The sequence below is a fragment of the Colossoma macropomum genome, unplaced genomic scaffold, assembly GCF_904425465.1.
Source record: "Colossoma macropomum unplaced genomic scaffold, Colossoma_macropomum, whole genome shotgun sequence".
Classification (NCBI taxonomy): Eukaryota; Metazoa; Chordata; class Actinopteri; order Characiformes; family Serrasalmidae; genus Colossoma; species Colossoma macropomum.
This window is the reverse complement of record NW_023495922.1, coordinates 466,663-482,811: the sequence shown is the minus strand read 5'-3', so window position 1 is coordinate 482,811 and position 16,149 is coordinate 466,663. Positions and strand designations below refer to the sequence as shown.

Here is a 16,149-nt window from a genome sequence, read left to right as displayed (position 1 = left end):
AAGAAAGAAAGAAAGAAAGAAAAGGAAGATAATGAAGTTTTGATTGCAGGTTGACTTTACAGTTAAACAGGTCATTTTTATTCCTCTGTTTTCTTCTTATTCTTAACTGTTTATTTAAACCATAAATGTTTGTACCCAGTTACGTCACATGATTCACTCTGATTATGATTCTTTAACAAATCCATCATAAAATCTTACAGTTCACCATGATTTGATTCAAATATTCTTGTCATTTTTACGTCACGAGCACTCACCCACTGTAGAGGTTGCAGGACTTCACACAGGTTCTGCCTCGACTGTAGAACCTGCAGGACAGACACTGATCTGGACCAGGACCCCAACATCCAGCTTCTGAACACAGCTTATCACACACCATCCGCTCATGAGCTGTCAAACACACACGTTGGTTTCTGTTAATTGTGGAGACATTACATAGACTTCCATTCATTTCCTAGAGACTTACCCAAACGTTCACCATAGAACTTTAAAATACATCTTCACCTTAAAATTGAATGGTTTACGCTGTGGGGACCAGCTTGTGTTCCCCACACAGAAGAAAGTCATAATGCCATAAACCTGATGTACACATACACACACAAACACACACACAAACATGTTTGTCTTAAATTACTAGTGAGGACATCCATTAATTTCTATTGTTATTTCTATTACCATATTACTGTACTACTAAGCTAACCCTAACCTTAACCTCAGTATCCAAATTTTTTCTCCTTTAGTTTTTCAGTAATTTGTGGTGAAATAAATGAGGATTTCACTTGAGCAAAAATGTCATGTTGTCCTTGTGAGGACCTCACACCATCATAATGATAGTAATACAAACACACAGAAGCATACACATACACTGCGCTAAAAATGAGGCATTTGTCTTAAGTGAACAGCTATGAATGAGAACGCAACAGATAATTACTTATGACAAGTAGTTAAGTGATAATTACACACTTCCAAATAAGCTGTAGATGAAGTTGCTGCATCGCTGCTCTATTTAATAAACCTGCCATCATTTTCTTCTGGATGCTGTACGTGCGCTTGCACTTCATGTTTCTGCTGCCTTGATTAGTCTTCTCAGCCAATTTACACGTTAAAATCACTGCACATTTACTTACTAGCCCCTCAGCCTTGCTAGTCCTTCATCAATGGTCAGTTTCTGACCACAGAGCTGCTCTTGACAGTGACACCGACATGTGAAAAACCATCACTGTGTCTGATACACTCTTCTACACATCTCCACACACACTGTTACGACTGTGTCACTGCTGGGCTGAGAATTAGTCCACCACCCAAATAATATCTGGACAAAAGCAGCGCTGTGGTCAGAACCTGACCAGTGATGTATGGAGTAGAGGGCGGCTGATAAGACTGTACATCAATAAATGGTCTACAGACTGTAATCACACAGCTACAAAGCTCATAAAGTGGTCAGTGAATGGAAGAAACAAGGTAGGCTTGGGCGATATGCTGATATATTCATCATGATCAATTATGTCACAATATGTTTTTTTGACCATATTGTGGATGTTGTCAGTACTAACAGAACACTGAACTACATTTGAAATGTATGTTTCAAGGCTGAGCGAATAATAATTAGTTCAGGTTAACCCTCTATTACATGCAAAAAGAAAAAGAAAGAAAAAATGTTGCCTGAAAAAGATCAGTGATCAAAAGAAATGATACAGACAGTCATGTGTCAATGTAGAGAGCACAATTGGTCCAGTTTAACCCAAGTCCATTACATGTAGTAATGTGTTGGGGACCTTTTGAGGAATGTTGCCTAGAGGCAACACTGTGCAAAGATGGAAAGAAATGATATAGAGTGTCATATGTTTCAATGTAGAGAGCATAATTAGCCCAGTTTAACCCTCTATTACATGCAAAAAAAGAAAAAAAGTAATGTGTTGGGGACCTATTCACATATGTTACCTAGAGGCAACACTGTGCAAAGATGGAAAGAAATGATATATGTTTCAAAGTAGAGAGCACAATAAGTCCAGTTTAACCCTCTTTTACATGCAAAAAAAGAAAAAAGAAAAAAGTAATGTGTTGGGGACCTCTTGAGGTATGTTGCCTAAAGGCAACACTGTGCAAAGGTGGAAAGAAATGATATAGAGTGTCATATGTTTCAATGTAGAGAGCATAATTAGTCCAGATTAACCCTCTATTACATGCAAAAAAGGAAAAAAGTAATGTGTTGGGGACCTTTGGGGTATGTTGCATAGAGGCAACATTGTAAAAAGATGAGAAGAAATGATACAGAGTGTCATAGTATAATTAGTCCAGTTTAACCCTCTATTACATGCAAAAAAAGTGGACAAAATCTGCTGTAAAGTGTTATGCCGTAAAGTGTTATATGAAAACCAAAATAAAAAATATTTGGAGCAAAACTGAGTAAATAAGCTATGCATTTATCTTGAAGTGTTTAAAAATCCTAAAAATAAGTTTAAAAAAAATGACTAAATCTGTTCAATGTAATGTTGCCATGATGCAACATTGTGAAGCAATGTATTGATTTCTTGCAGTTCGACATTTAAACCAAACAGAAATTTTCAAGTTACCAGAATATTTTTCAAACAAAGACTTTAAGAGGTTTAAAAGTTGCCCACCAAGTGATATGAAGACCAAGCATAAGCATTTTATTGGTTTATTCAAACTCTTCCCTTTATTTTGGGTTTGCTATGCTGATACAAAATTACATAGACAAAATTAAATAGATTTTGTGCAGCACGTTATGCAATAGGTTGAATAAAAATCAATGTATTCATAGTTTTCGATAGTATTTTTTAAATGTGGCAGTAATGGGGTTGTGTCTGATTTATCACAATATTACATTTTTTACATAATGCACACCCCTAGCACAAGGTATTTGGCATTTAAGAATGGTCAAGCCTAATTAATGCAACTATATGGATACTTGCCATTTCTCCTCAATAATGTAGAGTTCCAAAGAAATAAGTTCTATAGTAGTTAATGTTGTTACTGTAAGATACTGTAAGCTACTTTTATCAGTCAACAGTATCAATAAACACATCATATCTGACCAAAAACTGACATGTTGCCTTTAAGTGACAAAGTTCACCATTCCCCCTGATGGACTAGCCTTATCTTTAGCTTTCATAGCTAAGCATGTGTGTAAACATTATGTTTCTGTGGAGGCTACTGGACTGGCATGTGTGCATTAGTCTGCTTTGATGGTCAGCATGGATAAGCGGGCGGATGAATGAAGCAGCTAGAGCCATTGATCCTCCTCACCACAGAGCCATTAGCACACTAATTACAACTAACACAGCCTGGCACTGGAAGTGGCCCATCCGTCTGCCAGCATCTTCATCAGGTGACCGTGGGCAACATCTACCTTTTGATTCTGCCGGCTTTGTCTTTGAAAAGGAAATTTTAGTTTAGATCCTGCTATAAAAAAAATTGTGTGTTCAAATGAGAAATATTACTGTGCTTGTCTGATTATAGCCTTGAGATTTTACCTGTTAAAAACAAATTTTTATTAAAAGGTTCTACACCTTTCACAGTCTTCATGGAACCATCTTCAGCCCTTGATCACTTTGAGCAGTTCTAGTTCTACAAACTATTTGAAGTTGTGGAGTTGCATCCTTTTATAAACCAATCAGCAATAAAATTGGCTTTAAACTATTTAAACTGATTCCAAACTGCCGAAGCTGAAACTATGGAGTACTCACTGCATTCTCGTGGGTCCTTGTTGCTCTTAATGAGGGCTCTCTGGCTGCTGGTGCGGAACAGGCCGGTCCAGTTGACGGTGTTGTAGTAGCACAGCTGGCTGTTGTTGGTGATGTAGACATTTCCTGCACTGATCTCCTGCAAGGACTGGAACTGGAGGGAGGAAATCCAGCGCTGCTTCAGAATCAGCAGAGAGATCCCACTGGAGAAACAAAAGAAATGACCGTAAATGCGGTCAAACTTGGAGTCAACAGGTGATCACACGGATCACCAAGACCAAAGTGGGTTTGGTGAACCGAAGTGTGGCTTTTTATCTGGTATCATGGGTGCCTAATCTTGTGTGGCAATGTGGGAGGAACTGTAAAAGGAGCCAAGAAAGACATATATGCCATGGTTGACCTAAGGTTTTAAGGATCCATGCCTACATATTTTAGGCAAGTAATAGTGCTTTCTTTACTAAACACTAGAGTAAGATGACCACCAAACCTTCGGCGTGAGTAGCTGCATGAATACAAGTCTAACAAACTTGGGCTCATGCAGAAGATTCGAGATGTTTAAGGAGAGTCAAATGAAGCACCCTAGAGATGCAGATTTTCCAGTTTAGTAATCAAGGCATTATTGTTTTCTCTGTAATATATTGGCTTCTGTTCACACAAACCTACCTAACGCCCTACTTGAAACATCACAGGAATTGTCCTAGGTGTCATGCAGGTAGATTGCCACATCAATTTCATCACCTTTTTTGATTCTGACTTGTTTGATTCACACTTTACCAACTTCTGATTTCATTACCATTAAAGTCTCAGGCAAAAGCACATGTATGAAAATGGCTTATGGAATTGAGAATCGAGAAAAAACTTGTGTGGAACCGACTCTTAAATCTCTTAAATGTCTTTGAAGCTCCATTGATTCTTATCAGTCAATTTCAGATTTCAGAATTTCTGAAATCTATCTGCCCCAGGTACACTACTAAAGGGTATTGTGCAGGCACACTTTTGGTCATTATGATACAAGCAATGTAAATGTACCCTCCAAAGTACAACAGTGGTCTACCTGTGTACCTTAAATAAGGTTATACCTTTACATAAGTTAATGTTTTAAAATAAAACAATCAAATAAAAGGTGTAGGGCAGGGGTACTCTGGTCCTGAAGGGTCAGTTCCCTGCACAGTTTGGTGATTTACAAACACACCAGATTACACTCATCTGTTAATTACCAGGCTTAGTGGGTGTGTTTGAGCAGGGAAATCTCCAAGCTGTGCTGGACACCGTCCCTCCTGGCCTTGGGTCAAGACAAGGTGTATAGAGTCAACATAATTACTAAGATATAATTTCAAAGGATTATGGTACAATTATGTTCTCTAACCAAACGTTCCCCGTCTCGTTTGTTTTATTGTTCGGTTTTAAAACATTGGGTTATGAAAAGGTACAACTATGTACTTTTCACCTGGGAAAAACTTATTTAAGGTACCCAGCTGGACCTTAATATCACTGTTGTACCTTTGAGGGAACACTTAGATTGTTTGTACCTTGAAGAACAAAAAATATATCTGCACAGTGACAATATACCAGTGCAGTGACAAGAGGGGTACAATCCCAGTGAGAGTTCAGTACGTTTTTTTCTGCGTGTCATCAAGTGATAAAGTTCTGACAACAGTCAGTACTTAATAGCCTAAACCAACTTCCACTGTCAAAAATAAAAGTACTGTGCAGGTACATTTTTGTTCATCAAGGTACAAACAATGTAAATGTTCCCTCAAAGGTACAACAGTGGCTTTAAGGTCTAACTGTGTACCTTAATAAGTTTTTTTCTGAGGGAAAAGTACATAGCTGCACCCTTTCATATTCTAAAACAGCACAATAAAATAAAAATGTTGGAGACAAGTTGGGGAGTCAGTATAACTTAAAAAAAATAGAGCTGTAATGGATTATGGTACAATTATGCTCCCTGACTAAAGGTACTGAAGACCTTAAGGGTACCACCCCAGTGACAAAAGGGGTACAATCCCAGTTTAGTAACTTCTTTTTGAGAGCGTAGCCCAGCAAACACTGCCTTAACTATGGCTCAACAGGAATTTGACAGGAACTTGGGACTCCCTTCTGAGGAGTCGGCTGCAAGAGTCAATACCCCACAGTTATTTTCTCTAATCTCAAAACATAAGCCCCTTTCACACATGTACTTTTACCCTGGAGTGTATTGTTAATTGAATGGGAAAGAGTTAACATGACCCAGAATTTAAAAAGCTGATATGATTGAAGTGGCAATTTGCACGAGAGTACAATTCCTTTGAGATTACAGTCAGGGGTCAAGTGTGAACAAAAGCTGATATATTACTGGGTAACAATGATGACTTGATTAAGGACAGCGACATGGCAGGTTTTGAAGGTTTCTTTGTTGAAACAAGCAGAGAATTTCTGTGAAAAGTGGGTTTCTAACATTGTAAGGTTCAAAAAAAGAACTGATAAGCCAACACCAGCCCAGCGTTTAGTAGAAGAGTAAATATTGTATTATGATTTGAATTTGATGAAAAGTTATTGCAGGGCATACACTCGTTTTTGTGGAAAGAAAATACACACCCTCTACACCTTTTTGCTATTTTCTGACATCAACATGATCAAGAAAAGGTTCAAATGCAGCCTAAAACCTGTCAATCCAGAAGACAAACTTAATTCTTTCTGTAACTATGTTACTATTTACATAATTATGTACATAATTACACTTTAATTACACATCAGAACCAGAGGAATATACTTCTAAGGCTTAATTCTGGTCTTACCAATGAAGCCAATATCAGCTACATCCACTATAAGATAAAATGAACAGGTTACTGAAACATTTATGAACCTGAAGAAGCCGAGGAGAGGAAGAAATGGAGAAAAATATGTTTATGTAACAGTTTAAGCAACTTTTTTTTTTTTTTATCAGCCCATCTCTCCAGAACCAGAGAAATCATGCTGAGATCAACAAAGTCCAAGAGGTGCGGAAAAAATAAAAAAACAGCCATGATCCAGCTCAATGAAAAAAGAGTCTCTCTTGGATCTGACAAGATCAGGGAGTGTAAACCTGTGATAAAAACACAGCATATTAATCAAAGGAGGTCTTTCAGTGCATCAAAGGGGCTGTTTTAAGGGGGGAGTCAGGAGGAGGCCTGAACAGGACAAACCACTTCATTAGTATGATCAGTGCAGGGATCTTTGCTTTCCAAGCTGCTCTGGAGAAAAGCCAGAAAGCCTCTGGAAGGAGCGACACGGGACCCAGAGGCTCCAATTTCACAAGACCCGAAGTGTGAGTGATGTGCCGTGGATCTGAACTGAAAAAACTGGGCGAATAACTCTGAATAATTACTTATGGTAATTTTCACCACAGGCAAGACACATGAAGTGATGGAGATAGAAGTGGGGTTAAAGGACAAAGTTGATTTGGCGCTGTGCCTTTATGAGCCTCTGCTCCCGACTGCAGCTTCTAAACTCATGAACACTGACAGTCATGCTAATAATGAGCTAGAAGTAAAGCCGGCAGAACACTTCAAATGAAAACAACGTTTCCAGGCATAACAATGACTTTTCAGCCAAAAACCATGTGTTGGTTTGAGGTTGTTTGCTCTGAGACCTCCCCTTGACTGTGTCTCAGTCTCGATCACTGTGTCGTTCATTTTAAGAGCTTCCCCTGATTGTCATTGGTCCAAATGATCATATAGTTTGTTCTGAGACCTCCCCCTGGCAGTGATTGGTCTTAATCACTGTGTCCTTTTTTCTGAGACCTCTCCTTGACTGTGATTGGTCTTAATCACTGTGTCATTCGTTTTAAGAGCTTCCCCTGATTGTGATTGGTTCAAGTCTTCATGTAGTTTGTTCTGAGACATCCCCTTGACTGTGATTGGTTCTAATCACTGTGTCCTTTGTTCTGAGACCTCCCACTCCTAACTGTGATTGGTTCCAACCACCATGTAGTTTGTTCTGAGACCTCCCTCTGACTGTGATGGTTCCAACCACAATGTGGTTTGTTCTAAGACCTCTCCCTGACTGTGACTGGTTCTAACCAACATGTAGTATGACCCAGACCTCTCCCTGACTGTGACTGGTTCTAACCAACATGTAGTTTGTTTCAAGACTTTCTCCTCACTGTGATTGGTCCTAATCACTGTGTCATTTGTTCTGAGACCTCCCCTTAATAGGTATTGGTTCTAACCAACATGTAGGGTTGAGACTTTGTCCTCACTGTGTTTGGTCCTAATAACTATGTCATTTGTTCTGAGTCATCCTCTTGACTGTGATTGGCCCTAATCACTTTGTAATTTGTTCTGGGACCTTCTCCTCACTATAGTTCGCCCTAATCGCTGTGCCTTTTGTTATAAGACCTCCCCCTGCCTGTGATTGGTCCTAATCACTGTGTCATTTGTTCTGAGACCTTCCCCTGACTGTGATTGGTTCTAATCACTTTGTCATTTCTTCTAGGACTTCTCCTTGACTGTTCCAAATCATCATGACATTTATTCTAAGACCTTCCCCAGAACCCGATTGGCTCTAATTGCTGTGTTGTTTCATTGCAAGTCTGAGAAAACTTTATGTTGCTGAAAAAAATATCCAGTCATCTAAGAACTTTGGCTTAGATTTATGCATTTTGTGCACATTTGCTCTCACCTGTAAAGGGATCTTCCTCCAATTGTAGCAAGGTTGGAGAAAACGCCAAGGTCCGTCATGTTCTCCGGCCATGACTGGATGTTCAGGAAACCTGAAATCCACAGATCTGATCATTCTTGGGTTCAAATGCATTGGCTAGAAGATCTATTAAACTTCTTGCAAACTGAGTTTGTGCTGTTTACTAGGTGCAGTACTGATACTCATAAACTGAGTCTTAGGAAGAAATAAGAACAAAGAAAAACTAAAATAACCATAACGTAGCTGCTCATGTACTGGCTGGCTTTCTTCTATGACTGGGAAGAGAGTACATTTAAAAGAAATACATTAATAAATAAAAAAAAACGGGGTCTGTTATTTGCTAGCAAGTGCACTCTGGTTACACATGTTTTAATGATCAGCATTATTTTGGCAGATAAGTGCATGAGAATAGGGAGCTCTGGGGAAGTAGTGGAAGAACTGTCATTGCTCTTTCTTATTGCCGGGGTTTTCATTATAGGAATGCAGTTTCACCTCATTAGCTATGTAGCACAGTCTAGAGGAAAAGTATAAAGTGACAAAAGGCCGGAGTTTTTAATATCCAGTAGACTTTTTCAAACAAACACATTACGGTGGCCCACATGAGACAAAACAACAGTAAAACAAAAAAGAATCAGTTTCAAGTGCGATGTAAAGTTAATAAAACTCACACCCACATGTGCACAGTATATTTTATGTCCCGCAATATACAGAGGATAGCACCATATTAGACCCCTTCTCTAGGCCCTGCCTTTTGAAATTACTGCTGTAATTTTACAGTAACTTTCAAGACAATTTACAATAATACACTGTTTTCTTAAATCACAGGATGACTTCGCATCCTTCCAATCTTAAAGCCAATGAGTTATACTTGTGTCCTCCTAAAAACTGGTGTTCCCAAAGAACATTTGCACTAGACCACTGAAACTGGATGTCTGAGATAAGGCCTGGACGATATCTAAAAATAATTAGCATAATATTTTCTAGTAAAAAAAAAAAATATAGATAATATAGCCCAATTATTTTTATTCACATGAAGTAAATTAAGGGGAATCTGTGTGGTAAAGCTAGCATTTCAGTGCATAGCAGAGAGAAATAATACAGGCAGTTTCTTAACAAACCTCTCTCTCTCTCTCTCTCTCTCTGATTACTGGTGCACAAGACCAAAAACTTCTTAAACATGAACACCAGCTTCCCAGCATATTTTTCGAACTGCTTAATGCTAAATTAGTCCTCTTTATTTATCTTTGTTCTTTTACCTAAACACAGATTATGGCCTTTTACACATTTCCATCAGGTTACTTGTTCATTATCGATGATATCTGATTATATCGCCCTATTTCCCATGCCAAGTCTGAGATGTAGAATGAGGTTTTATGGACTGCTGAGTCTAAATATGGGATTGACATCATTTGGATCGTGGAAAGCAGAAAATGCTAACAACTTCTAAGACTGAACTTTGGAGGTGTGCAAAACTATCCCTGCAAATTTCCTTGCAAAACAGCAGCGTATCTGGTTCTGCCTTAATTAAGTCTATTCATTTGCTGTTTTATATACTCATTGTTCATCACTTTTGGTATCAATATCATATCAAGATACCTTCTTAGTCTTTTCTGACAGAAGTGAAAGTCATGGAATTTGGATCATCTCCCTCTTGTTTTCAAGAGAGCACAGTTCAGTACAAGTGGTTCCCTTCTGTGCAACATTTTACTGCCAGGTTCAATGCCATCTAATCTTCTATGCTGTATGGGTTCAGTCCCACTGCCTGGGCAAGCACCCTACATTATACCAATAAGAGTCCTTGGGTAAAACTCCTAACACTACTTTCACCTACCTAAATGCTGTAAATGTACATGGAACACCCAAAAATATCCAGACTAGAGCAGCTCTGTGGTCAGGAACTGACCATGAATAGAGAATGACTAATACAAACTGTGCATCGACAGATGCACCTCTGTCTCAGCAGGGTGGACATACAAGGCAGTTGTCCCTACTAAAGTGGCCAGTGTCTGTATATTTACTTATATCTAATACGATGCCTGGCAACTAGCTAATTCACTAGCTAAAGAGAAATAATTACTGTGAATTCAGCACTCTGTTTACAGAAAGCCTCAATCCCAGTATCAGCTAGAGATATAAAAGGGCTTCATGACAAGAAACGCCTCACCTGTGATCTCTTTGACGGTGCGGAACACGTTGAGCCTCTCTGGGTCCAAAGCTCCTATGCCGTGGTACATGTCTCTGTTGCGGAAGTGAAGCAGGAGAGAGAGAAAGAGAGATCAGAAGAAAGAAAACAATAGTTGAGCACTTTCAGAGCGAGAAAGCGGTTCACCTGGGGTTAAAACCTGCGATAAATCATAAGTGGCCTCTTGAGATGCGTGGGGGAAAAGCTTGCAGAATGAAGGCTGGACTAATGACGTCCCAGAGCAACAAGGCAAAGTCAAACACGAAATGAGTTCTGACAATCTTTCTGCATGACAGCCGGCAATGTCAGTAGAGACTGTCAAACAGGCTAGAGCAGGCGACCTCGATACTGCAATAAGTTTGCACTGCAAAAGCTATTGGAGCACAGCAGCTACAGCGTGTAGTAAAACTTCACATTTTTGAGACATTAGCATTTGGACAACAAAGCCCAGAGGCCCAACTAAAAAGCCCACACACTGCCGAGAAATCAAGGTGTAAAATCAATTTGCAATTTGTAAAGGTGTGTAGTTTGAGATGGAGATGACAGTGAGTGAAAGAAATGGACTCCCTGGGGGGCTTTTGTGAAGCGTAGCGAGAGGTTGTGTTTGAACTACAACTGCAAATGCAGAGGTCAATATGATATCAGTGTTGTTTTGTTTTTGTATGGTGGCAATGTAACATAGTACTGGGAAATCAAGGGCATGCAGAGGCATTTGTTGAGGCTGTATGATCTGAAATGGAGGATAGACGAGAATGAACTCTTATAAGTCTAGAGCTCTTGTCATTCTGCTGTACTGGTACTGGTTGTCCTGAGACAAAATCAGAGATCACTCTTTATTCATGTCATTTCCAGTCAAAACGTTATTCTCCACTTGCATAAGAAGGGAGAAAGAAGGTGGAAAAAACAAAACATTTCCAAAACTGGTGTTCAAGAAATAATTAAAAGAGAAAATGGGACTGCTAACAACCACCTGGAAGCTATGGGTCTGAAATGATGTGTAGGATATGTAAAGAGAACAGAGAAAAAAATAGAAATTTTGAAAATTAAAAAAAGAAATACTTGGATCATGAGAAACAAAAAGTGCAACCAACTTTCAAGACTGAACTTTGGAGGTGTGGAAAAATATCCCTGCAGATTTCTTTGAGAAACTGAAAGTGAGTGTCCTGAAAATATTGGACGCTGTAATAAAGGTAAGGAGTGGAAATACTAAATACTGAAAATTGATGTTCAGTTTAGTTGTGGAGGCTTTTATGTAATTTCCTGTTAAATATATGTTTAACCCCTTAAAATTCCAGGCCCCACCAGCAGGCCCAAAGTTTTATTACACACTTCTAGAACGAAAGAATAGCTCAGTTAGTTGGCATTGAAGTCCATGTAGTTAGAACTTAATGCATAATGCTTTGTTGCCATTTTGACTGGAAATTAAATAAATGAAAGCTGAAAAGTGATCTCTGACTTTCTGCATGTTGCTAGTTACATGATGAATTATCGATGTGACTTCTGACTTTTGGCTGAATCTAAATCTTGTTAAAATGTCTAATATTTCTCATTTCTCAATATTTCTCATTGTCCAAAACTGCCATAAAAAGCCAGGATATAGCTTACAGCTGCACATGGGGACAAAGATGTAACTTTTTCTGGTCTAATGAAACAAGACTGGAACTTTTTGGCCATAACAACCATCATTATGTATGGAAGAAATGCTTGCAAGCCAAAGAACACCATCCCAACTCTGAAGCATGGGGGAGGCAGCATCATGCTGCAGGGGTGCTTTGCTGCAGGAGGGACTACTGCACTTCACAAAATAGATGGCGCTATGAATAAGAAAAATTAAGTAATTTTATCTAAAGAAGTTGTCTTGTTCCACTTGCAAAACATTTTCATTTCAAGCATTATTTCTTTCAATAAGCACAATTATTTGCCAATAGAATGACAATTTTACTAGATTTAATGATTTAAAATGAATAGAACATGTCTAGAAATAAGGTTAATAGTCTTATAATACACTTAAAACAATCGCAAAATTCAAAAACTTAATTTTTTTTTTAGAATAAAGACTAAATAAGACTAAAATGGCTTGTAAGGTGAAAGGCAAGTGCTCACCCTTTAATCCCCGTGATGAGAAAAATCAGGTTGCCATTGATCTTGGTGCAGTTGACAAACTTGTCAATGTTGCTGGAGTCCACCGTCTGGGCCATCTGTAAACTCCCTGTCCCGATGCCATCGCACACTGCGAACCAGACATAACACAGACAAACAACAAGAACATTACTAGACCTTTGATCAACATTAAAGGAGAATTCCCACCTAAAACTTGAATTTCTGTAGTGAAACATTGCATTCCTCAGCCTCATTGGTTTGACAGAATTCACAACTTTGTTTTCTTTGGGTGTTTACATCCATCAGTGTTTTGTCACTGCAATACCCAGCATGCTTTACCCAAATATGTCATAGAACCATTGGGAATGTCCAGACAGTGATAAAGAAATCCACTGATGTAGAGTTCATTAGCCAGGATTCTGTATTGGCCAGCTAGTGGGAAAAAGACATTTTCAAAACAACCTGCCCTCAAGTACCTGCCCCAAAGGACTTGTAGCATGTCCTCCCACCTTAGAAGGGGCTTTTAAAACAGAAAATCTCACTCTAGGGCAGGGGTGCCCAATCCTGGCCCTATAGATCTGCAGAGTTTAGCTCCAACCTGAATCTTTCACACCCAAGTAATGAAGGCCTTCAGGGGCATCTGACAATGTGTGTTGGATCTGAACTCTTCAGGGTGGTAGATCTCCAGGACCAGGAATGGATACCCCTGCTCTAGGGTCTATTGTGGGACCACTGTCAGAATTGAGTAGGTTTACAACAGATGGAGTGATGGTTTCTTTTTTAATTGTGTGTTGTTAGTTTAGCTAAACCTAAACAATTCAGAAAAGTATTTGATGATACAAAGGGAAGGAGTGTACAGTTGAGGTCATAAGTTTACATATACTTAGGTTGAAGTCATTCAAATTTCTATTTATCCCCTCTCCAGATTCCCTGTCAACAAACTATAGTTTTAGAAAGTTGGTTAGGATTTCTACTTTAGGATATCTACAAGCAATTATAACAAATGTTTACAAACAGATTATTTCACTTATAATTCACTCTAAAAATTCCAGTGGGTCAGAAGTTTAGATACACCAAGTTAACTGTGCCTTTAAATAGCTTGGTAAATTCCAGAAAACAATATCATGGCTTTAGAAGCTTCTGAAAGGCTGATTGACATCATTTGAGTTAATTGGAAATGTATCTGTGGCAGTATTTTAAGGCCCTCTTTGCTTGACATCATGGAAAAATCAAAAGAAATAAGCCAAGTCATCAGAAAAAGAATTGCAGACCTCCACAAGCCTGGTACATCCTTGGAAGCAATTTCCAAATGCCTGAAAGTGCCATGTTTATCTGTTCAAATGATAATATGCAAGTTTAAACACCATGGGACCATGCAGCCATCACACCATTCAGGAAGAAGACACATTCTGTCTCCTAGAGATGAATGTACTTTGATGCAAAAAATACAAATCAATCCTAGAACAACAGCAAACAACCTTGTGAAGATGCAGGAGAAAACAGGTACAAAAGGATCTTTATCAACAGTAAAACATGTCCTATATCGACATGACCAAAACTGCCATAAAAAGCCAGGGTATAGCCTGCAACTGCACATGGGGACAAAGATGTTACGTTTTGGAGAAATGTCTGGTCTGATGAAACAAAACTAGAACTGTTTAGCCATAAAGACCATCATTAGGTATGGAGGAAAAAGGGGGAGGCAAGCCAAAGAAGTGTGAAACAGTGAATGAGTGAAGTGTGGGGGTGGCAGCATTATGTTGTGGAGGTGCTTTGCTGCAGGAGGGAGTGGTACACCTCACGAAATAGATGGCATTATGAGGAAGGAGAACTATGTGGAGATATTGAAGTGCTATCTCAAGACATCAGCCAGGAAGTTAAAGCTTGGGCACCAAATGGACAACGATGCAAGCATGTTTCCAAAGTTGCGGCAAAATGACTTAAGGACAACAAACTGAAGGTAATGGAGTGGCCATTACAAAGTCCTGACCTCAATCCCATAGAAAATGTATGGACAGGAATTATGCTCGTAGGTATATTTCGGTTTTTCCATCTGAATTTACATGCCCAAATTGTAAGGCAAATTATTCAGTAACTGCATGAAATAACTGTTTTTTGTAGGTAAAAGTTCCCCTCAAATGGGCAGAAAATGTGTTTTATGATCATAACCATAATGCTATATGCTTACAATTTACTGCTGAAAGCCAAAAATCTTAGATGCTCTTGTATTTTTTTATAAAAGTAATTTTTACAGAGTGTATCACTGAATAGACATCATCTGGCATCCAGTTTATAGTTCAGATTTGTGGGAAAATGGGTCAACATTCAGCTTCTTTTATTATAAGGGCTTAAAATTACATTACCCATCTATTTGACAGGAAAGAAGACAGCTACAGCTCTGATACGACACCCACCTTTTGAATGGAGCTTATAAAATATGAAAGTTATGAAGTAAAGAATATGACAAAGTGTGGTCCCAAGGAGTTAAAGAGGTTAACTGAATGTTGCTAAGGTATATGTAAAGTTATGACTTCAACTGTATCTATTTCAAAATGTGCATCAATATGAATTGCAATTATTAATTTTGACTTAAACCTCTATATGTAAGATAAAAAGCCTGAAAAAATAAGCAATGTGCTAAGGCATGACTTTGCTGTTTACTGAGTTTGGTTTGCTAGTTCAGCCAGTTAACCTAAAACTTGTAAAATATCTTTGAAGAAGAAAGGGATGGAGTGAAGCCATTTCAAAATGTGATTATATTGCGAATTGCCATTATTCATTTGGATTTAAACTCTATAACCTCCATGTGCTGTGGAAAAGATGAAGATGAAAAGCTTGAAGAAGAAGCAAATGTAAGTGATATTTGGCAGTGATATGACCCAGTTTACTCTCTGAAATATTAATCCAACATCACTGCCTTTCAGTTCTTTGACTGTCTCACTTCACTCTTTTACAGAGGCCGATGTAACTAAGCTTCATAAAGTAAGTACTGAGATGGAGAGAAGGGTATTCAGTTATTCAGACTTTTTTTTAAAAGTATCTTACAAAGTATGATCAAATTCTTTTGAAAAACACAGTAGTTACTTTTCTAACTGTGAAATGTGGCAGTGGGCAGAGATACAGTACTGCGCAAAAGTCTGAGACCACCATTCATTTGATTGATTTCCAGTCAAAACAGGAAGTTATTCATTCTCAGGAGATATTTCCTGGGAGATTAGATATAAATCACCACAACGGTCACCATCAGATAAACAGGTACTTCATAGTAGCTTTCATCATTGAGAGCTCAATCAGATATTCAGATCTGAAAAACATCCACAGGTGTTTCTGTCCGTTCTTCCACTGTGAGAAGACAACTCAGCGCTATGGGTCTGAAAGGATGTGTAGCTGTCAAGAAACCACTGCTAAGAAAAGTAGTAGATTTGCAAATCAAGCAAAGAAGCTGCTAGTCTTAGAGCAATGGACTGGACAACCCAGAGTTCAGACCTCAACGTCATTGAGTGTGTT

At 38.6% G+C, this 16,149-nt stretch overlaps 1 protein-coding gene across 1 annotated transcript in view; it reads right to left on the bottom strand.

The window, feature by feature from the left end:
• si:ch73-383l1.1 (receptor tyrosine-protein kinase erbB-4) overlaps positions 1 to 16,149 on the bottom strand; it is a 316,113-nt gene that overhangs the window by 58,087 nt on the left and 241,877 nt on the right. The window contains exons 9-13 of the mRNA XM_036564034.1: positions 12,646 to 12,772; positions 10,525 to 10,598; positions 8,343 to 8,433; positions 3,705 to 3,904; positions 255 to 387 (exon numbers count right to left, since the gene is read on the bottom strand). Of these exons, the coding sequence (XP_036419927.1) occupies positions 255 to 387; positions 3,705 to 3,904; positions 8,343 to 8,433; positions 10,525 to 10,598; positions 12,646 to 12,772 (625 nt within the window). The remainder of the gene's footprint in view (positions 1 to 254; positions 388 to 3,704; positions 3,905 to 8,342; positions 8,434 to 10,524; positions 10,599 to 12,645; positions 12,773 to 16,149) is intronic.